Raw genomic sequence first — 24,077 nt, 5'->3', positions numbered from 1 at the left:
GGGGTTTACTCTTTGCAATTCGTTCATATCTCTTTCTCTTTCTCGTTTTTTTTACAACACACATTTGTGTCACAATTGAATGCCACATACTGACAACACAAACCTGTACTGTACTGACATGTTAATTTAACCGTACATGTAGCATTAGATCAATAAATCATTACATTAATCTTGTGACATTAACTCATTGAGTGCCAATGACGACAATCGTCGTCAATTCGATTACTAACGTAGAGTGCCAATGACGACGATTGTCGTCAATTGCGTTTTTTGACGGTGGGACGTGGATCAAAGCCAGATCCATCTCCTGTAAAGTTTGGGGCATGTTGAATGTGTATAACCTATTTTACCGACCCATTAGGTGGCGACAGTGCTCTCCAGATTAGAGAAAGTTGAGAAGAAGTCGTTATGGAAACGGAAACGGCATCGGTATGCATCGATATGCATGAAGCATAACGTTAGCTGTGCCTGTGAACAGCAGTCAATCTGCTGCCACAATTGAGCCCCTCCGTCTCCGCTGCGATAGCCCCTCCATATGATTTAGTTGCCGACACCAGCGTCTTTCTGAAAAGTTACATTATTCTCAGCTGGGAGCCGGCGACACGCTGTGAAAAAGCGGGGTGCAGCGCACTTTTCAGTGCAGAGCAAACGCAGAGCAAACGCAGCAGCGCTACCAGAGACACTCCCACGGAGGAGGAGGAGGGGGGTGGGGCATGCAGGGCAGCATACAACCATTGACAGTAAACACAGACCCAGACAGCAGGCTCGATGGACTGAGACAGGCAAACAAGCTAGAATATCTGATGCCCACCAGCAGTAAATCAAGACCAGCAAGAAGGTGTAGGGTCTGCGCACGCAGGGGCCAGCGCTGCTGGTTGCAGCTAAAAAATATTATTTGGCCAAACAAAATTCCTTTGTTTTCACTGTTTTATTGAAGAAAATTATTTTTGAGGTGTCACATCAGAAAATATTAGCTTCAGAGTCAGTGAATGTGCTTGAAATGCTTCATTTCACAAAAGGCTGAATATCTCAGCTTCTAATTTGAAACGTCTCTTTTTGCTCAAAACAACCTATCTTCTCCGGCTGATAACTAAAGAACGGAAAATGGTATCAATAAACTTTTTTTTGCTGATGATACAATAGAGTCTCCTCGTTCTTTGTGCGTGTTCGATGTTTACATAGTAATATCACACAATATTCTGTGGGCCTCGAGAAATCACTGAAAACGCTCTGAAACTCTGGCACTGGGAGCGTCCGTTCTCCAAAAGTGGCTGGCACTCAATGAGTTAATATAATTACTGTAAAGTTTCAACAAATGAGACCATCACCAAATCACAGAGATGATCTGCAGCCTCGACTTGTTTCACCTTCATTAGACAAACATCAAAGTAGGGAGAAGGATAGAGGGAGAGGAGGAGATAGAGAGAAATGCATCAGGACACAACTACAGCCTGACCATCATGCTTTTCAAAAGGTTTCATAAAGTCAAAGAATCCCCTCAGACATGTATAGAACCATGTAAACCTTCAGGTGAAATTAAAGGCTTTCACATGTAAAAAACAACAACAAAAAAAACACTACAAAACATGTTTCACATGTTTTTGTAGGGCTGTGCAATAAAATCGATATGGCAATATATCACAATATTTCCCCCCCCCAATACTACGATATTTCAAAATATTTTTTTTTAATTATCCTGTTTGCTATAAGTAGTAATAAGTAGTAATACCATACATAAAAGGAAAAATACAGAATTTACCATATTAACCAGAATCTGGAGTTTAACGTTTCTTGAGCTTTAACTAATTACCCCAACATCATAAAACAAAATAATTTTCCCAAGAAGAAGAAAGGTAAAGAGACAGGTAACATTAGTAGTTACTGGGCTTTTATTTTTATTTCCCACAGACAGGGAGTTTGTCTCATTCTCAAAACTCAAAGTGTTTTTCTGTTGTTTTATAAAAAATTAATTCAACATTAGAATGGCTATAACAGTTACCTGAAGAAACAATGTATGTGTAAATGTGTTGATGAAGATGATTAGTCAACCTGTGTGATTGACAGGAGAGATGATCAGAGGTGCGGAGTTTTTACCACCATCATTAAGACAGCACTTGAAGTATGGGTAGAGTTTCTCAGTGAAGGTGCAGCCAGTAAAGGAGTAGATAAGGCTGACGTAGAATACTCGATTACTAAAATAATTTATAGCTGCAGCCCTAGATGGCACACAGTTTTGATATGCGTGAACGTGACCTCGTCACAGAGCAACGTTAGTGTAAGAGTTGACACACCTGCCGGAGGGGTAGTTTGCCTTTTTTTTAAAATAATTTTGGAAATAAATTGTGATCTTTCCACGTAAGCTGCTCAAGTACCCCTAGGGGTCTTTTCAAGTCAACTTACTGTAGCATGTCGGGGCTTTTGAAAGCTTGGATTATCGTGCATTCCTTTATAACTGGGAACTGGTAATCTTACGGTTCAAAGGATGAGCTGGGATGGTGACGTCACCAGAGCTGGTATTTCCCATTCCAAATTCGTAGAGCCTCAGCAGCCCCGACCTCAAAAATCCAAGATGGCTGCTCTGCGCAAGAACAGTAGTTATAATCGTAGTAAATGCTGTTTATTAGCACTTCACTTGTTTGTGTCTCATTAATTCAGCTGTACACACAGCATTGCCTAACTTCTATCTGTGTGGACATTAGGGCTGTTGAAACGAATTTTGATATTCGAATATTATTCGAATTTAATAATTATGAACGAAATTCGATTATTATTATTTTTTAAAAACGAATATATATATATATATATATATATATATATATATATATATATATATATATATATATATATATATATATTTTTTTTAGAACACTAGAACAGTGACAAGTTCTGACAACATACTTGAAGAAAAGAGTGTTAACTGAAGTTGACTGTTGAAGCTGCTATACTGATGTAAACCTACCTGTAGCTCTTAAAATGTATGTTCATTCATTGTTAACTGAAGTTGACTGTTGAAGCTGCTATACTGAATGTAAACCTGTAGCTCTTAAGTGCAATACGTGACTGATTTTTTTTTGTTCATGGCTCATTGTTGTTTTGGCAAAGTTTACTTATTTGTTTATTGATAAGGAGCTCAAACAAAGGCTGTGTCTTTTTTTATTATCAATTATTTTATTTTAGCATTTCAGACAGCACCAATACATCACTGATGAATATTAACTAAGCTCTGGTTATCTGACCTATTTTCTAATGCAATGAATGTATGTACATTGTACAAGGAACATGTTTTCTTAAATAAACATCATTGCTGGACTATTTGTGATAAGCCTAATATTATTTTGAATATTCATCCACCATTCACTTTTCCATCTACATTTGGTAAAATGCTTAGAAAAAGTTTTACTTGGTCAAACCCAAAGATTCAGCTATATTTAGAATCAGAACATAACATAAGAGAAGACAACAATTCACTCAGACCAATTTTTTTTTTTTTTTTTAATTCAATTAAAAATTAATTAAAATATTCGAATATAATTCGAATATTAAAATGTATAAAGCACTGAAATTCGAATTTGATTATAGAGGGAGATTGACAGCCCTAGTGGACATGTCGCTGCAGTGTTTGTATGAACAAAATGCCGTGAAATGCCTTGTTATCAACTATTATTGCTAACAATGGCTAGCCTGGCTAGCGACTGGATCTGACCAGCAACGCAGAGCTGACTCGTTTAAACGGATGTGACACAATTCAACAGTGAACTTCCCAGCTCCAGTGTTCTGCAAATGGAACGCTAACAAAACGGATGTTACATCATTTAGCCTCCACATCCGAGTTATTTTGCGATAAAGGAACGGGCCATTATGCCTGAGGAGCAGTATGGAGCCATTTATTACCACCCCCCACCCCCCCGTTAGTTGTGTTTTTTCCCCCGTTTTCATTTTTGGGTGGACTTATCCTTTAAATGCAAATAAAAAAGATACATACAGTAACTTTGTAAGTGTGCAGGTGTGAGACACACCGACAAACTCACAGACACACAGACTAGGGGTAGAGGATAAAATCGATACAGCATAGTATCGCAATATTTTTGGTGGCAATATATCGTATCACTCGAATGCCAAGTATGGTGATATTTTATTATACAAATTGTCAAGTGCATGCAACATTTATGACAGTGTTGGTCAGTCTGTCTGCTTGACAATCCCATTTTGCTGCAGATGAACAGACTAGAAACTTTATTTCATTAGATGAAACAGATGTTGACAAAGCATCTGGTGATACCCACCCCTAACACGCACACACACACACACACACACACACACACGCACGCACACACACCCCCTACCGGAAGAGCGCCTCCCTGGAGAGCCAGATGTGGTTCTGCTGGACGGTCTTCCAGGAGAAGAGCAGCAGCAGCAGCAGCATGGAGAGGCTGAGGGCCGTGGTGCCCCAGCGGCCCACCACCGAACACAGCCGGCCCAGGCCGTGCACCACCAAGATGCAGTACCCCATACTGCAAGTGGGAGGGGGGGGGGGGGGGGGGGGCATTTGGGAAGGAAGACAGGAGGAGCGGAGGGAAAAAAAGGAGGAGGGAAGAAGGTTAATAGTCCTCATTAAATCAGATCTTCTCAATGTGTGCTGTATCCACACAGTCACTGTTGTCATTCTGACACTCCTTCAGACCAAGACCCAACTTTGGACTTTCACCCAAAGTCCCTTGAGGCCTGTGCTGCTATTGTCAACATGGGTGGCTGCAGCAGGTTTTCGCCATAGACTGTATAAAAATAATGGACGTAGCCACTGTGATGTCAGCCATTGTTTTGTGGACTCCCGTTTTGAAGCCTGGAGTTTGACATTTTGACCGTTGCCATCTTAGTTTTTTGAAGCCAGAAGTGACCATATTTTGACAAGAGTGTGGAGCTCGGACACGAATTAGCTGAGGTGATGCCAAGCAGAGTAGCAGACCATTAGCTAGAGGCTAGCCACCTGTCACTCAAAGCGACCACGCCCTTAATTATACATAACTTGAAGCCTTAATAAAATTTTAACGGGTGAGTTATATATTAAAAAAGATTTTTGACAGTGTCCAGTCATGAATGGGGAAATGATATGACCAAAACTATTTTTTTGAACCAGGCTATAAACATGTTTATTTCTGCTGTAAAATGAGACATTTTAACATGGGGGTGCTAATGGAAGGGTTGGCAAGATGCATCGATCTGCATCGATGCATCGATTCAATAATCAACGATCCAACTGCATCGATCCACAATGAAAACATCGATATTAATCGCTATGACCCGCCATAAAACAAATAAACATTATGCTTTTATTAAAAAGAATAGATTGTTTTTCATTTAAATGTCTAAGAGCTCAACAATAAAATTGTCAAATGATATTTTAGTTGCTTTTTTAAGTGATTGTTTAACTGATTGTGGGCATATCGTGGGGCATATTGTCTAATATCGAGCGTAGGCCCCTGAATCGCATCGAATCGCATCGCATCGTATCGTGGCAGACTTTGTGATATTGGCAAAAATTGCATCGTTGTCAAATGAATCGTGATCGGATCGCATCGTGATCAGACTTGTGATTCCCATTGTGACAAAGTGGGTGAGACTTCTCCGTTTCCTCACCACTATTGTCTCATAAATATTCACATTATCCCCTTAATGTTCATATCATAGATACATACATGCATACATACATTGTTCAGTTGGCTATAATTTATCTTTTCTTTGTAACAGTTGCAACATTTACTATACTAGTTTTGTTTGTGTTCGCATTATGTTACAATCACATCAAAGTACAATGATAAGTTAAAGCACACACAGAGCCATGTTCATGTCATTCACCTTTATTGATTTGCAGTATATAAACCAGTGTTTCTTGGTCCTGCCATGCTGCTCACCAATTGTTTGTTCTCGTCCACACAGATACACCATGTTGGCTTGGTTGGGAGGGAAAGGGCTCCGCCCAGCACTTCTGCTGCATTTATACAGTCGGTGATGTCATCCTGACATCATTGGGGCAAACCAAGCAGAGGGGTTGTCTGATTGTTGAGTGTTCATTTTGTGGAGTTATGATACTCTAAAGTAATGAAGAGATTACAAAACATTCTGTTACTAGTTATATAGTTGTGTGAATAATCTGTCGTTTAACTTTGAACATGCTATTTCAAATCCTTGTGTAAGGGAAAAGAGAAAGATCACCTCCAGTGGAATGGTGTAGGCTGAAGAGAGCCAGGAGTCAATTGGTCATGCTATAAATTCATTTGGGTTTCGTCTCCTCAGGAGAGAGGTCAGGCCGTGCTTATGGGAGCCATTATTTAAGTTTCATTATGGAGTAACTTTGCATTATTTCCTTTGTTCTGTTTGTTTGTTTTGTTTAACTTGCAAGTATTTTTGTTATGGGAGCACTATAAATAAATGCACCTCTGAGAACTGCAAACCATGTCCTCAGCGTCTGCCTGCCTGCCACCTTCCTTGCCACTTTTGCTACACTACCTCACACCCATCCCTGGCCATTCGAGGCACTGCAGTTTTTGGCACTTCCAAGTTGGCTTAATTTTTCAGTTCTGGAGGTTGCCGCTTGGTTCTCACACGAATACAGTGCCTCAACCACTTTCCCTAGAAAGGATTCAATAACAAGCGAACAGCACACACACACACGTTCCCAGACACTTCCTGTTTGCGGTTCAGACAGCTAGTGCTGGTTGTCATGGAGACGGAAGACACACATCACTGATCCAGGATCACATGGTAAACAAGCTGGGTATAAATGACTTCTGTGTGCGCCAAGATGGTTTCAGCAGAGGTACACACTCTCTCTGTCTGTCTCTCACTCTCTGTCTGCTATCATCTGCACACATGCAATAAGGTGTGTGTGTGTGTGTGTGTGTGTGTGTGTGTGTGTGTGTGTGTGTGTGTGTGTGTGCGCATGCATCCATGTGTGCTCAAGGCAAACTCCAAACTTCCATCCGAGTGGAGATACACTGAAAGGTAAACCTCGAAGGAAGGAAGGAAAAAAATGGAGGGAAGAGAAGAAGCCGAGATAGCAAGGATTACATTGGTATCACTTGAAAACAGTGATAAGGCGGAAAATAATGTGAGCCATGATTAGAGAGAGGAGAGCGAGAGAGAGAGAGAGACAGAGGGAGAAGATGAGAGAGGAAGATGGAAGGAGGTGTCTGCAAGCTATTTAAAGTCTGTCTGCAGATTCGATCCTCCAGAAGGATTGTGTGAAAGCAAGGAGGAGCAAAGCAATGAGGGCAGGGAAGAAACAGAGAGAGAAACAAGAAAGCTGACAGAAAACTGAAAGAGTGGAAAGAGAACAGATGAAGAACACCGATCTTCAACAGGAACACCTGGCAATGTAGAAAACCAGAGAGTGACTGAGATTTCAGCTCTCCCCTCATTCTTCTGTGTGTGTCCAGTCAATCGTATCATTTCTTATCAAGCCATCAGAGAGAGGCTGGCTGCTCAGAGTACATGTGGAGGAGACCTGTGTCCATCAGAGAGAGGCTGGCTGCTCAGAGTACATGGGGAGGAGACCTGTGTCCATCAGAGAGAGACTGGCTGCTCAGAGTACATGGGGAGGAGACCTGTGTCCATCAGAGAGAGGCTGGCTGCTCAGAGTACATGGGTAGGAGATCTGTGTGAATCAGAGAGAGGCTGGCTGCTCAGAGTACATGGGTAGGAGATCTGTGTGAATCAGAGAGAGGCTGGCTGCTCAGAGTACATGGGTAGGAGATCTGTGTCCATCAGAGAGAGGCTGGCTGCTCAGAGTACATGGGTAGGAGATCTGTGTCCATCAGAGAGAGGCTGGTTGCTCACAGCTGCTCAGAGTACATGGGGAGGAGACCTGTGTCCATCAGAGAGAGGCTGGTTGCTCACAGCTGCTCAGGGTACATGGGGAGGAGACCTGTGTCCAGCTTCCGTCACAAACCAAACACAGGAGAATGAGCTGCACAAACTCACCTCAACTCCTGTAGCCTATTTAGGACTATAAAACTATTATTTTGAAACGTCGTCGTTTTCATTCTTGTGTCGTGATTTTTATCCTCAGAAACTGTGGATAGCAAATGTGGCCTTAGTGACAGGAAAAAAATAATTATTTTAAGCTGCCATGAACAGCTACTTAAAGCCCCATTCAGCAACTTTTCCAAGTTTTGCTATTGGAGAAACTGCGCCCTCTGCGTGCAATAGTATCTGTATTGATATCGCCATTCAAAGTCAACAAAACACAGCGCCAGAAAGCTCTATGTACATATTGTGACATCGGGTACCCACCACGTGATGAAATAATAATCCATAGTTACGTGAAACATCATTTTCGTAGCAAATCCGCACCGAGTTACTTCCTTGTTTTCATGAACACAATGCTTCAGAGGCCTTTGGAGGGCGGTGTGTGACCAATAGAGGTGATATTCTCCCTGTTACAAGTCACTCTACCATCTTCAATGACTAAAAAGCTGTTATATTAAGGTGAAAAAGTTACTGATTGGGGCTTTAACTTGAATAGTTTAGAATAGTTCAGTGTCTTTTTGAGCTTAGGTATACCATATATAAAAACCATATATTTAAGCAATAGCTCATGACAGGCCGTAGCTTATTATATCACAGCTAAGGGTCTTAAACACCCTTACAGTAGCTGTGATATAATGAACATATATATGAAGTGAGCTATTGCTTTTATAAAAAAGGTTACAAAGTGATGTATAATAAAAATTAAAGTTCCATTGGCATTTCATATTCAATAAGCTATAATTGCATATACATTATTAATTGGTGGACAGACCCATATAGACAGACATGGCGCTATCTTATACAAATAGTTAATACATGCAGAGACACATAACTAGCTTATCAAGCAGGAGATTTCTTCCCTCTACTCTACTGGCCTTCAGAGGGCTCAGCATGACAATGACCATGAGACAGGAACGCTTGCTAATAACAGCCTCCCAGTTTGATGCACCAACACACAGACACTTCCAACATATCATCCCATTTCTCTCCCCCCTCTTTTCCTGCCTTACAGTATAAAACATTATGTCAAATGTGAGATCTTCAGTGCATTCCATAAATCCTCATGTAATTTAAATGGTAAATGGCCTGCATTTATCTAGCGCCTTTATCCAAGGGCTTACAATCAGTAGGTACATTCACCCATTCATTCATACACCGATGACGGCAGGCTACTACGCAGGGTGCTGGCACACCATCGGGAGCAATTTGGGGTTCAGTATCTTGCCCAAGGACACTTCGACATGCAGACTGGAGGAGCCGGGAATCGAACCACCGACCTCCTTTATCCAAAGCGATTAGTGGACGACCCGCTCTACCTCCTGAGCTACAGCCGCCCCTAATCTATACATCAATGTATATTGAGATGTTTGCAGTCCTTCTCTAATGATGATTAGAGGAGATTAAGAATATGGCTTTATTAAATACACTTTTATAAGACACTTCCTGGACTCCTGTTTCTATTATTTTAAATGTCTGGTCACCGGTCTTATCATTTTGGCTAGAGACACTGTTTGAATCATTATACCGGGATGAGGAGTGGTGAAAATTCCATTCTATATCACAAAGTATGGAAACACTAACATTACAGCTGGCATTCCTTGTGAATTCTGCGCGTCCTCCACGCTGTGTCTGGAATGTAAACAAAAGCCGAATAGCCAATCGAAACTCTGTATGCAAATACAAGACTGAGCCCTTTGTTCAGCTCGTTTCCAGCAGTAAAACAACTCGAGTTTTATTTAACAAGATTAACGTATTTAATGACCCCAAAACATCTTCATTTTATATGGAATGGATAGTTCAAATACGCTATGGTGTACTACTGGAACAGTCTGCCTTTCAATTTAAGGAGCTGCCCAACATTTGGACTATTTAAAAATACTTTAAAAAATTGGCTTAAAGAACACCAGAGTTGTACTCATTTCTAAATCCCCTGTGCACCACTGTCATCTATCTACTGTATGTGTGGACATTGCTCTCACTCTGTATTTTTAATCCTACATTGTTTCTAACCCATTGCTTTGTTTTTAATCATAATTGCTATATTGTTGACTTGATATTGTTTTGTTTTTAATTGTAATTGTTTTATTGTTATACTGTGACCTGTTGACCATATTGTTAACTTGTTCAGGGACTACAGATGCAAATTAGCCTCTTGGCTAAATCTGACACATTTACACTGTAGTGTGAACTAAAGTGTGGATTGATGTGTATTGTCCCTGTCAAATAAATCTTAAATAAAAAAATAAATAATACTGTGAAAAATTAAAAAACAATTTTTTTCAAGAAATAGACTAATTTGTCATTTTGTCCGTGGCGCACATAAAGACACATAAAGTCACTGTCTGCTTGATGGCAAGAGGGACTTCAGCTGTAGGCTACTCGTGACAAAACCAGACATCGAATTTTCAACATAGTTAAGACACATGCTTCCGTCACTGTCTACTTGATGGCAAGAGGGACTTCAGCTGTAGGCTACTCGTGACAAAACCAGACATCGAATTTTCAACATAGTTAACTTAACAGTAGGCCTAGGTTAAACACAATTTTATTACTAGGAGATGAGGTAGTTAAGTTGAGCTGGGTAGTAACGTTATAGGCTGACAGTATGCCCCGTGTCTCTCTTTCTCTCTCTCTCACTCTCGGACGAGGGAAGTGGAGAGGGCTATTGCGGTGCCATTAAACGTAGCCTAATGGTTGGAAAAGATCAGCATTTGCTTTTTGTTTTCTCCTACCTTTTGTCCTACCTAAAGTAATCTACTGTTATACACCTAACACCACAGACCTGTATGGTCGGGAATTATGTCGCCTAATAAAACCATGACAAACAAATTCTCATTTTAAAATCAAGGTGTGTGTTTTTTCTGCAATGTACTGTAGGCTATAGTTGAAAATCAACGTGGCATTCTGAGGAGGGAAGAGTGTGTGCGCACACGAGGTGTTGGAGAGAGAGGGACATCCATGCCATGGCCATGCGTAATGTATCCAAGCGAGGATTTCCTGCACTGCACGGAGAATATGTGTGCGCTCAGGCGTAGTGGGGTTTTTTGCGCTAAGACCTGCTATTAGGTGGCGTTAAAATCAGTGTTGGGCAAGTTACTTTTAAAATGTAATATACTACATATTACTAGTTACTTTCATTTGAAAGTAATAAGTTACTTTACAATGTTACTTTCTGTGTAGAGTAACTCATTACTTATTACACTACTTTTCCATTACTTTCACCAAAACAACAGCAGCAGCAGAATGACATCGCCGCCCCGGAACCATCCCGAAAAATAATTTCTACCGCCTTGAAGTCGGTGGAAACAATCCAAAATTCTAAATGTTATTGGTGGTTATTTGCATAAAAACACACAGTTTGATTAGGAAATGATTGTATCTTTTTTAAATATGTGCTTTGATTTAATAAAATTGAACTCAATTTGTAACTTGAGTTACTTGAGAAAGTAACTGGTATAATATTACTGAAATCCCATAAGTAATAAGTTATATTACTGAGTTACTGCTAAAAGTAATATATTACATGTAATATGTTACTTTTGTAATGAGTTACCCCCAACACTGGTTAAAATTGAGAGTACCCAAGGCCATTTTTCCTAACACATTGCGCCGAAACTCCTATTTTGGCATGGGCAACGCCCAAACCTGTGTTTACGCTCAGAACATGGCGATGCTATCTTCGCCAGAGTTCAAAATGACACTTGAGGGAGGCAGATGATCACCGACGGAGTGATACCGTGTTGTGCGGCTCTGGTATATGCTCATTATACCACGGCTGTGAACCAATCGGATCGCTTGATTTGAGGGACCCGCTTCTCTATCCTCCGCTGAGCTTGGGCAAGGTGACTCCAAGCTGTGCACCGTATGTTTGAGTGACAAGGTAGTTAACGGTGTGTGTGTTTGCGTGTGTGTGTGTGTCAGCGCATGCCCATGTTCGTGCGTGCATGTGTGTTAACAGTCCGTGTGACATTGAAACCCGACAGCAAGTGAATCAGCATCACAGAGAATGAGATTAGCCTGCGCAAATTCTCCTCTGAAAAACAGCCCCATTCAGATCTTAGACAAGTGCCCCTTGACTCGCATTACTGGGCTACACATACACACACCCCCTCTGCCGATCTAGGGAGAACCGTAGACTAGCACATGCTATTCCCCCCAGTTACCCTCCTCCTGAACAGGCACTCCCAATGCAGTGCTTCCCACCCACAGACACGGCCAATTGTGCCTGTCTGGACGCCCAACCAAGCCGGAGGTAACGGGGGCTCGACCCCTGCGACCCTCATTTTAGTAGGCAGGGAATCTACTGCTGCCCTACCCAGATGCCCCAAGACCTTCCTCTTTATTCTGCACTCTCACGGCTGCTGAGCTGAAGCAGCAACAGGACTGTTTAACTCATTCATGGCCAGTTTAGGACTGCCAATATTTAGCACAGGCCAAAGATTTTCATAATTGTTGGTCATCTTTCAAGACCCACAGTAAATTATCTATTAGCACCAAAGTGATTTGCAATACCTCAAAATGAAGATGTACGTCTCTGGGTTCACCAGGAAAAAAAAAAGTGAGCTTTTAGCATGTTCTGTACTCTACTTATAGCCATTTATATACACCCTGTTTTCACCAAAAAGGTCTCTCTGAGAAGAGAAATTGCAGAAAATTGCATTTTTGTAAAGGACACAATCTCAGGCAGAACTCGCTCTCAATTCTTTTATTTTGAACTGTATTGACATCAGACATGTAAATATTATTCGTTATGACACAAATGACAAAAAAAAAAAAATATATATATATATATATATATATATATATATATATATATATATTGTAGCGATGTGGGGTTGCCAGTAAACATGGGTTTGTCTGAGTGTTGGGTTCAGTTCGCTGGGGGTGTTGTAGAGTGTGTCCCACCGCACGTGAACGCGCTGGGAATAGGAGTAACAGCACCTGAAGGGGACATGGAGTCATGTGGGGTTGCTAGCTCGCTGGGGATTGGGTGAGCGGGAGGTGGCCATTTTGTCGGCGGGGAAATGTGCGTGTTTTGGTGAGTCTGAAGATACGAGGGCGACTGGACGGGTGTGTTAGCTAGGAGCTGTGTGTGTAGCTAGGAGCTGAGTGTGTTAGCTAGGAGCGTAGCCAAGTGTGGCTAAGCGCTGGAAGCTGGGAGTGGGAACGGTGAATAAAGCCTGAGACCAAGTATCGCCTCTTCGGCTCCTTCCTTAATAATCCAGGAAGCGGATTATTACATTGGTGTCCAGAAGTGTAACTACGAACTTTGGTCGCTCGTCTCGCACGAGGTTCCAGCTATCTGCAAGCTAACTGAGCTGGATTCGCCTCGGGTAGTTAGCTGAGGTGCTAACGTTGAACACGGACTGTTACAGCTCGCCGCGGAGGTTCCAGCCAGCTGCAAGCTAATTGGGCTGGATTTCCCTCAAGTAGGTCGGCTTGAGTGCTACAGTTGGCGTGTGAGGAGACGGCGCGGAGGAAGGTCGAGGAAGAGGAAGTTACAGAGTGAAAATTAACGCCTTGGAGGATCGGCCAGGCGTGGGCGGCTAGCTGTGTCTGCTAGCTGCTAAAAGGTTAGCTGTGTCTGCTAACTGCTACGAGGTTAGCTGTGTCTGCTAACACTACAAACACCACGTGGCATGGCGCGCGTTGGTGGACCCTCATCGTTGGACGGGAGGGAAAAGGAGCTACCGACTCCGGAGTTCAGCTCGGTACTGGCCGGCATGGAGGCCCGCCTGGAGCAGAAGTTCAGCGCGGTGCTTGCCGGCGTGGAGGCCCGCCTGATGCAGGGGATCAGACGGCTGTTGGAGGCGACGCCTGCCTGGGCAGAGGTGCTTATGAAGCTACTGAGGGGGGCCAGGCAGCGCGGAGAACGGCAGACGGAGGAGCCGCAGAGACTGTGTTGGACTTGTGGAGCACAGGGTCATCTGGCGAGGTGGTGTCACAGCGTTCCTTCGGGGCAAACCAGGTACGCGGAGCAACGGTACTGGGGGCGCCCGGGTGTCTGCTGGTCATGCGGTGGGTTTGGACATCTAGCCAGGGAGTGTCAAGAGGCTGTCGGAGACCGGAGGACAGCGGGAGAAGAGAGACGTGCCGGCGGCGGGCAGGTGAGACTCTGTTGGAGTTGCCGGTCACCTGAGCACTTAGCCAGAGAGTGCACTGAGACTGTGGGGAATGGAGGAGACACACAGCCGGGGGAGCAGCCGGAGCAACAGGCAGCGGAGCAGTGCAGAGCCGGTTATTCAGGTCAAGAGAGTGTGGGCTGTGTGTCCAGATGGGCGGGTGTTGCTAACGCCGGAGGAGCCTAGCCGCTCTGCACCCCCCACGGTGGAGAGAGACATCTGCAGCGCTGTTACAGTCGGGAGAGTGGCGCTCGTGTCTCCGGGTGAGCGAGAGGGGTTACCGCCGGAGGAGCCAGCCCAACCTAGCCGCTCCACACCCCCCACGGTCGCTGTGCAGGAAGCCCAGGTGGAGGTCGCTACCGGTGGTGTTCTCCCTGCTGTCCTGAACACGCCGCCCCCCCGGGGGAGGGGGACGGGAGGACAAGCGAGTGCAAGAGGCGGAGGAAGAGGAGTACTGTTCAGATGTGGACCTGACAGACGACGACATGACCATCATGGATGTCGACGTGGGTGAGTGGAGACGCAGGCAGGCGGAGGACGCGGATATCGGTCCGGTGCTTGCGTGGGTAGCGGCCGGACGCCGGCCCCCTGTGGGGGAGATTCACAAGTGTTCCGGTGCCACGAAGGGACTGTGGAACATGTTTACGGACCTGCGTCTGTGTGAGGATGGGCTTTTGGGGAGGACAGGGCACGGGATAAAGGGGTTCCAGAGGATTGTACCCAGCTACCTGCGGGGATTGGTGCTACGGTGGGGACACAGGGCCCCCAGATCCGGTCCCCCCAGATCCGGTCATTTCGGGCCTGAAGAGACACTCTGCCGTGTTCATGCACTGTTCCATTGGGGGAAACACAAGGAGGATGTGCGGAGCTACTGCCGTGTTTGTGTTCTCTGTGGGGGGCACAGGGGGGAGTAGTGTGTTTCTGGTGGTGGTTGAAATGTGTGGAAAAAAAAGAAAAAAACGTGTAATGTTGATGTTGTTGTGCATGTTTACTGTACCACTTGGGACAAGTGTTTGTTTAGAAGGGGGGGCTGTGTAGCGATGTGGGGTTGCCAGTAAACATGGGTTTGTCTGAGTGTTGGGTTCAGTTCGCTGGGGGTGTTGTAGAGTGTGTCCCACCGCACGTGAACGCGCTGGGAATAGGAGTAACAGCACCTGAAGGGGACATGGAGTCATGTGGGGTTGCTAGCTCGCTGGGGATTGGGTGAGCGGGAGGTGGCCATTTTGTCGGCGGGGAAATGTGCGTGTTTTGGTGAGTCTGAAGATACGAGGGCGACTGGACGGGTGTGTTAGCTAGGAGCTGTGTGTGTAGCTAGGAGCTGAGTGTGTTAGCTAGGAGCGTAGCCAAGTGTGGCTAAGCGCTGGAAGCTGGGAGTGGGAACGGTGAATAAAGCCTGAGACCAAGTATCGCCTCTTCGGCTCCTTCCTTAATAATCCAGGAAGCGGATTATTACAATATATATACATGAAGTGCTTTTTTTACATTCAACAATACAGTTTACTCAGTGTGAGTGAGTGTGAATGTGTGTGTGTGTGCGCGGGGCCCATGTGTGTCTCTTTACATTACATTACATTTCGTCATTTAGCAGACCTAAATGACCGTCCTGACCTCATTCTGAGATGTGGGCTCACAATCGGCTCCTCATCTGAAATAAAAGCAACATATCCTCAGTAAACTATATAATCACATTTAGTACAGAGACAGTGTAGTGTACTAGTGTCTCAGTAAATTATACGATCATAGAATGCAGAGATCAGTGTAGTCTCTCTCACACACACACACACACACACACACTCCTTACCGCGAGATCATCCGGGTCCTGTCGCATTGGAGTCCAGTCTTCCTCGCCCTCGACAGGAAAGTGGCCGTGCTGCTTGGCTCTGTGTGAAAGCAATTTCTGTGGCGAGGCTGCTGTTCTCCTCCTCACAAAGTTGTGACTCCGTCTCGTCTCTTTCGGGCTGGCACACAGGAACGGGGTCCAGGGACCAGGATCGATCATGTTGGTCACGGGTTTGACTACCGCGAACAACTCATCCATGTTCGCTCTGCCCTGCAGCAAGCCGACCAGCTCGTGCAGCGCGCCGAGGGGCGTTTCAATGGCGTTTCTCCTCTCTGCACAAGGAAGCGCGTTTCTCTGTTTTCTGTTTTTCCTCCTGCTCATTTCAAAACAACAGCTGCGGTATGTGTTTGTTCACGTGTTGTCGGCTTGTCTTTGAGGGCAGGGACCTGATACCATGTCACAGGCTGGGGAAGTCTTTGAACTACGCGCTGCACTAATAAAAACAAAAACACGTCAAACACGTCTATTCCTGAGGGCTATTCCTGATAACACGTCAAAGACGTCTTTGACGATGAATGAGTTAACGAGGCCAAGCTCGTATGTCACCACGGAAACGCAGCGGCAAGGTCGGGAGCCAATAGCATTCCCCCCCCCCATCCTGTTCTGCTTCACTCGTTTCCCTAAAGCCTCCACTGCATATAGATATACTCTCTCTCTCACACACACACACACACACACACACACACACACACAGGCTCACAGACAGCTAGCCTCTGCAGATGACTCCACCTTTGTAAGAGAAACTCCCTGGTGCAACTAAGCAGGGAGAAGATTAGCAGAAATAAAAGGCAGAGGAGAAGAGAGAGGGAGGAGCAACTAGAAGAAAAAGAAGAAACACTCCTCTCTGTTCCCTCTTCCATCCTCCAATCTTTTTTCTCAAGCGTCTAAGGGTCGATTACACAGGACATGTTTATAGCAGCAGAGGGCGTCCTTTCCTAATTGTTTTCATGGTAAGTGACGCATTTTGTGTGCTGCTTGTGTTGCAGGTTTCCTTGAATTTTCATACCCTGTATAGGACATCTCGTGCTTTCGGAAGAGTGCGCTGAAAAGCACCAAGTTGGAAAGAAGTTTGTTGTTGTGTTTTTTTCCTCTGCTATCCAATTGGATCAACGGGGAGGCGGGACTTCTCCGGAAACTCTTGTAAACAACAGTAAACATGCTTTACGAGCATGATCGAGGAGATTATTTCAAAACCAGTCTCACTGGACCCTAAACATTTTCTGCTAGGTTTATACCCAGAGAATCACAGATATAGTAAAAGTGAAATGAAATTTATAGATCTCGGTTTGCTCAATGCTAAAAAATGTATTGCACTGTTGTGGAAAATGGTTCACAGACCAAGCTCAACCCAATGGATTAGACAGATGCTGTTAAATCTTCCACTTGAAAAGATTACTTACATATTGAAGGCTAAACAACATATATTTGAAGATATTTGGACGCCATTCATAAGTTATGTTGGTAATTTAAATTTAGCAGAAGATGAAGCATAATAAGGTTTTGTGATGGCAGTGCAGTTCCAGAAGCTTGAATGTATTTTTGATACATTGTTTTTATTTATTTTCTTTACTTGTATGATGCTAAACTTAAAAAAAAAAAAAAAAAGTGGTTTAAGATTACCCATGTACAAATTGGAGGAGCAGAGGTGTGGGTGTTGGTGTTGTTGTTGTGTTGTAGGTGTTGTTCTGTCTATGTATTGTAAAGATAACAAACTGTAAATAAAAACATTTTGGAAAAAAAAAAAACATGCTTTACGACTTCACTAACCACACGTCTAAACAGCAAGCAGGAGGGCTGGAGGCTAATTAGAGCTGCACTTCACATTGCTGCAAACTTTTTTATCACGGACTTTCATTACCCAAGGAGGTTTCCAGGGTTTGTTTGTCAACAGGATTACGGAAAACCCACCAGATTTTCATGAAACTTTGTGAAAGGGTGTAGCAGGGGCCAAGGAAGAACCCATTAAATTTGGAAGCGGATCCGGATCTGACTGACACAATAATAGCACGAACAAGCAATAATAGCTAATAATAGAGAGCCTTGGTGGAGGTCTGCACTCTCCGAGTACTGAGGCCCATACCACGAATGGAGGATAAACAGATCCAGGATCTGTCCCGTGATCTGGTTTGACTTAACCAGATCAAAGCAATCAAGCTAATCGGTACCACGACGGCGGTTACCAGCTGGGTCTGTCAATTTAGGATTTCCTTATCCAGCTCTGAGCTCGTGGTGCACCTGAAAATGCTCGTGGAAGAGGTTTGTAACAACTAGCCAATCACAATGCAATATGGACAGCTCCGGATTTTACAGCGTCAGACACACCGATTTCCTCATTCATTGAAAGAGCACATTAGGGATGGGCAACGAATTTTGAATAATCGTTTTTATTATCAAGATCGACTTTTATTATTGAAAGTCGAAAATCTATATATATTTTTTTATATATATTTTTATTTTTACCCGCGCCTGTCTCTTTAAGAATGACTCCGTTTGTCAATGTGACGTTGCCGTAGGAGCTGCGCACCAGAGCTGCACAGTGCGCACTGGGGCAGAACAGTTCTAGGCTCAGCTGACAGTGCAGCACCCAGTTACCCCGCTAGCCGGGCGCTTCTCGCTCATACTGAGCATTAGCGCCCAGCGAACGTCAACGCATTTCCCATCAAACAATTGTGCCGCTCTCACATCTAGGTATAAAAGCCAACCCTTACCTGAGCCAAAAACGTGAAGTGAAGACGCTATCCGATGCGCAACATCCTCTTCTTTTAATGACATATAGTCGCCTCTTCCAAATTGTTGCATAAAATCCACTTTTCTGTCTTTGAAAAACCGAAAATGTAGGTGCAATACCATTTCGGAAGTGTGGGGGGCATTAGTGAGTATACAGTGTGTAAACAGTGAGTCGTTGTTCCGGGTTGCTCCAGATGAATGATTTTCGTTTTTTCAAAGACAGAAAAGTGGATTTTATGCAACAATTTGGAAGAGGCAACTATATGTCATTAAAAGAAGAGGATGTTGCGCATCGGATAGCGTCTTCACTTCACGTGTTTGGCTCAGGTAAGGGTTGGCTTTTATACCTAGACGTGAGAGCGGCACAATTGTTTGATATTGTTTGATGGGAAATGTGTGACGTTCGCCGGGCGCTAATGCTCAGTATGAGCGAGAAGCGCCCGGCTAGCGGGGTAAAGCACCCAGTAGCTCTAGAAACGCTAGAAATGTAGTAGAAATGGTCTTAAACTGTCTATATTACAGCAACACTCAGCCACAAGGAAAAGGTTTCAAGCCTTGTTACTGCATGAAGAAAAGCTGATATTCTGTCTACTGTTCCCCAAGCCATCTCGGCGCTACGCTAATGCTAACGGCTAACGTAGGTCTGGCTGCCTATTGACAATAAGAGTGCCAAAGTCACCCCCTCTCCCTGTCCATGGGATTTCATCCGCCATTCATTTTTCCATAAACCGTGCATAAAATGCTTATAAAAATGGTTTTACTTAGTCAAGCCAAGCGATTCAACTATACATGTAAAATTTGACTAGCAAAAAAAAGAAGAATTGGGCGGGCAAATTTCGACTAAAAGTCGACTTTGGCCCAGCGACTTTCAACTAGTGTTCTTGCTAGAAATGCCCATCCCTAGCGCACATCAAAGTGTATTAATTAACGGAGCCTTACTGCATGTCAGAATCAAAGTCTGCGTTGGATATGAGTCTGTTACTGAAGGACTGTCTAAAGTTACCGCTTTTATTCACATCAGTCATTTGATTTCTGCTGCCGTTTCTGCCAAGTGCCTACAGCAGATTAATATACTCAATAAAACCTGCAGGTGTTTTTTGCGAATACAATTGTAAACTCAGTCTAAATTTCCAAAATCCGTAGGCCTATTTAGATGGAATAATGCTATTTAGAAAATAGCAGCTCCATTGCACACAGAGCAGCTTAGTGCGCTTTGGAGACATTTATGGTAAACTTTTTACGCAGGTGATTTAGTGATATTTCTCCATGCAGCGTTCAGCTGCAATCGGCAGGGTCAAATGTGCTTGGGAGCAAATACAATGAATACTTCATGCTGGAGGGACAAGACAAACCATAATCTTAAGGAAATATGAAAAATTCAAAGATGTAATAAAACCCAAAGGCAACACTGCTGCACATAATAATCACAGATTTTTTTTTTGCAGATTGTCTCAATGCAGTTATTCAGCTTGCTTGATTTCACCACCGCAGTTCAGCATCTCCGTTGCACACATGGTCTGCTTTGGAGACGGGTCTTGGCGGTCACAAAAGACTCTCCTTTTCCAGGAAGCTCATTGGTTCGTGTGTGGTGCCTTTTAAGGTTTAATCTTATCCTTGCAACTTAACCTGCTCTGGACCAGGTTAACTGTGAAGCATACGTTGCTATGGAAATATATCTTGGTAAGAAGTGAACTAGCGTCGTAGCACGGCAAACCCAGGGTTAAACCTGAAGTTACCTCGCTAAGCCACTAATCTTACTTCGTGGTATAGGCCTCGCCTTCTAGTTGTTTAGGCCAGCCAGCACAATAAACATCAGCCGGTTGATTGGCTGCTGCATGTAGCTGATTGTCGGCAGATTCAATCATGTTCAATCAATCAATTTTATATTTGTATAGCGCCAAATCCTAACAAGAGTTATCTCAAGGCGCTGATTCTGTGGCTGCCTAGCAACAACAACACTTACACAATGCATCAATTTGGCAGCGCAGCACACCTGGCATTGTTCTGTCTGCTTTTCTTTTTTCTTTATTATGCAAACAGATAACAGTACAAGTAGTCAAAGACATACACAAAACATGGCCCGCTTATACAGAACATACAAGCACAGATGGACAACTAGAGGCCACAGGATGTTACTTCAATCCGTTTGGAACTGAGGCACCTTTTTGTGATTGGCAACCCCCATTGCCACGCCTCCTTTTGGCCAGTGGATGTGGAAAGTTACTCAGTTCGTCCTTGGTCCATGACCAGCCTTTCTGTTTTTTTGGTGTTACGTGAATCCATTTGGAAGTTAGGTGCCTGCCTTTCTGTGATTGGACACGCCCATTGCCACACCCTCTTTTGGCCAGTGGGTGTGGAAAATTAATCTGTTCTAAGTTGGTCCATGAACTACTTATCTACAATGTTTTGTGGTGTTATGTAAATCCACGTGGAAGTTACTGTAAGCGCCTTTTGTGATTCGCCATGCCATTGCCACACCCCCTTTTGGCTAGTGGGCATGTAAAGCTAATCAGTTTGCCCATGGCCGGGGGGGCTGTGGCTCAGGAGGTAGAGCGGGTCGTCCACTAATCAGAAGGTCGGTGGTTCGATCCCCGGCTCCTCCAGTCCGCATGTCGAAGTGTCCTTGGGCAAGACACTGAACCCCGAATTGCTCCCGATGGCTGTGCCAGCACCCTGCGTGGCAGCTGGCCGCCCTCGGTGTGTGAATGGGTGAATGTAGGCACATTGTAAAGCGCTTTGGATAAAAGCGCTATATAAATGCAGTCCATTTACCATTTAGTCCATTTATGGCCCATGACCAACCTTTCTGCAAAGTGTCGTGGTGTTACATTAATCCGTTTGGAATTTAGGTGCCTTTTTGTGATTACATATAAAAAGAAATAGAGTCCGCACACTGCTCGACTTGCTCCCAGTTGATTTATTTTTAACGTTTGTGATTACGTTTGTGATTACCACACCCCCTTTTGGCCAGTGGGTAAATATTCTGATATGTAGTGTTTATGTTATGACGCACACTACACATTCTTATATTCTTATTAAATCTCTGGGAATTATTATTTTTCCATCCCGGGAGGCTATTACCGGAGTCTCCTGGCCAATCCAGGAGCTTTGGCAACCCTATTTGGATTGGTCCTCCTTATTAGGATAGAGATGTGTGCAGATATGGGCATATGTAAGGTTTCATGTTATATTGTAAACTGGCAATTAGGTGACAATGCATCTCAGGCGATGTTGTGGAGTAACGCAAAAGTAATGTAACGAGTAGTGTAACAAATTTCTTTCTGCAGGGAGTAATCAAGTAAAGTAAGGCATTCGTTTTTACTTAAGTACTGTGTAATGTATAATATATTACTTTTTTGAGTAACGACCCCCAACACTGTAGTTGAGGCTATGTTTTTATCAGTCTTGGATTATGGTGATAAAGTTTATATGCTGCTTCCTCCACACTCTACTCTGTGGATGTTGTGTATCACTCTGCTCTCCGCTTTATTACTGGTGATCTATACTCAACTCACCATTGCACCTTATAGTCTAATGTTGGACTGCCCTCCCTTTCTCAAAGGCACGATCAACATTTGTTTTTATATTTAAAGCCTTAACCGGTAAACTTACACTCTATATTTCATCCCTCTTTGTATGGCAGAGAAGTAAGTTTTACTTTTTTGTACCCAATTTTATTTACTTCACTCTTGTAACCTTGTTTTTTTGTTAGATTTTGTTTTCATGTATTTTATCTGTTGCTTTTACTCTCGGCACCATTATAAATGCGGATTCGTCCTCAATGGAGTTTCCGAGTACACATAAAGGTAAAAAATAATAATAAATAAAGTAAAATTAAAAGCCCTTGGAAATAACCGCCAGTAGAAGATTGAGGGAACATATAGAAAGTGAGAGAGAGGCTGGCATGAGGGAATGATAGACAGATTGAAAGTGAGAGAGAGGCTGGCATGAGGGAATGATAGATTGATGGATGGAGAGAAAAGGAAGGAAGTGAAAGGAAGGCAGAGAGTGACGGAGCAGAAAAAGCAAGTAGGCCAGCAAAGACTTTCAGCAATGAGAGTGGAGAGGCTCTGGAGTGAGAAGAACAACATAGCCAACCTACTGTTTCCTGATCACACGCACGCACGCACGCATACACATACAAAACACACACACACACACACACACACACACACACACACACACACACACACACACACACACACACACACACACACACACACACACACACACAGTGCTGCCAAATTGCTCTCCACAGCTCAGGGGAGGTGAATGCTCGCCATCTCATTAAATCCAGTGAATAAATATATTTTTAAAATAGGACTTTAAATGATGAAGAAAGTTAATATCATTATTCATTATGTGAATGTTGCTTAGCCACTCCAAAGTCCTGCCAATGAGAGGCAAGCTGGATAAAATACTGCAGCATTGGACGGGGGGAAAAAGTGTTAGTTTGAGGATTCAAGAAAAACAGTCCCATACCCGGGGATACGCGTGCCACAACTCCACACAGACTTGTGAAAAATGCTCATAAACAGTTTAACATTTGGAACAATTTGTTTCATCAGTCCCTGCCTATGCCAATGCTTAATGCTCATGTGCCATTTCAGAGTGATTGAAAAAACACACCTTTTCAGGCTCCACCTGGGCCCATCTTGAACTAACATCTCTCTCTTTCTATAAAAAACAACAACAACCTTCTCTACTTTCTACAGGTGCTACTCTATTCCTTTGAAGGTTGTAGCTGTCTTAGATTGTGTTGCAAAGATGATTTCTCTACTGTTGACTAAATGTGATATTGTAAGTCGCTTTGGATAAAACGGTCTGCCAAATGACGTAATGTAATGCACACACACACCCGGGTGGGCGGGCACACACACACACACACACACACACACACACACACACACACACACACACACACACACACACACACACACACACACACACACACACACACACACACACACACACACACACTCACCTGGGCATGTACAGAACCCTCTCAGCCACCACAAAGCCCACCCTGAAGAAAAGGTTACTGGCAGGAATGAAGGGAAATACCAGGAACAGAACCCCCACCAACACCTCCCTGCTCTCCTGCTTCTGTAGGGAGAGAGAAATGGGGGGGGTGAGAGAGAGAGAGTGTGGGAATGGGGAGGGGAGGGGAGAGGGACGGGGGGATAAAGAGAGAGGGGAGAGAGAGAAGTGAGCACATTCATAGCAAAAAAGCCTCTTATTACATTTGTCAATAAACCAAGTCAAAGGGCGCCGAGTGTAACAGCTTCAAACAGCATGGCTGACAAGCAAACTCATTATGTATGTTGAATATCTGCCATTCAGACTCTGCCAACACACACACA

At 43.8% G+C, this 24,077-nt stretch overlaps 1 protein-coding gene across 1 annotated transcript in view; it reads right to left on the bottom strand.

Annotated features, from left to right (window-relative positions):
* Positions 1-24,077, bottom strand: part of tmtc1 (transmembrane O-mannosyltransferase targeting cadherins 1) — a 270,267-nt gene that overhangs the window by 59,147 nt on the left and 187,043 nt on the right. Inside the window, exons 8-9 of the mRNA XM_083662385.1 lie at positions 23,699-23,820; positions 4,344-4,511 (exon numbers count right to left, since the gene is read on the bottom strand). Coding sequence (XP_083518511.1) covers positions 4,344-4,511; positions 23,699-23,820 — 290 coding nt within the window. The remainder of the gene's footprint in view (positions 1-4,343; positions 4,512-23,698; positions 23,821-24,077) is intronic.

Source organism: Poromitra crassiceps (assembly GCF_964638095.1).
Source record: "Poromitra crassiceps genome assembly, chromosome: 2".
Lineage (NCBI taxonomy): Eukaryota > Metazoa > Chordata > Actinopteri > Beryciformes > Melamphaidae > Poromitra > Poromitra crassiceps.
This window is presented reverse-complemented; position numbering and strand designations above follow the sequence as displayed.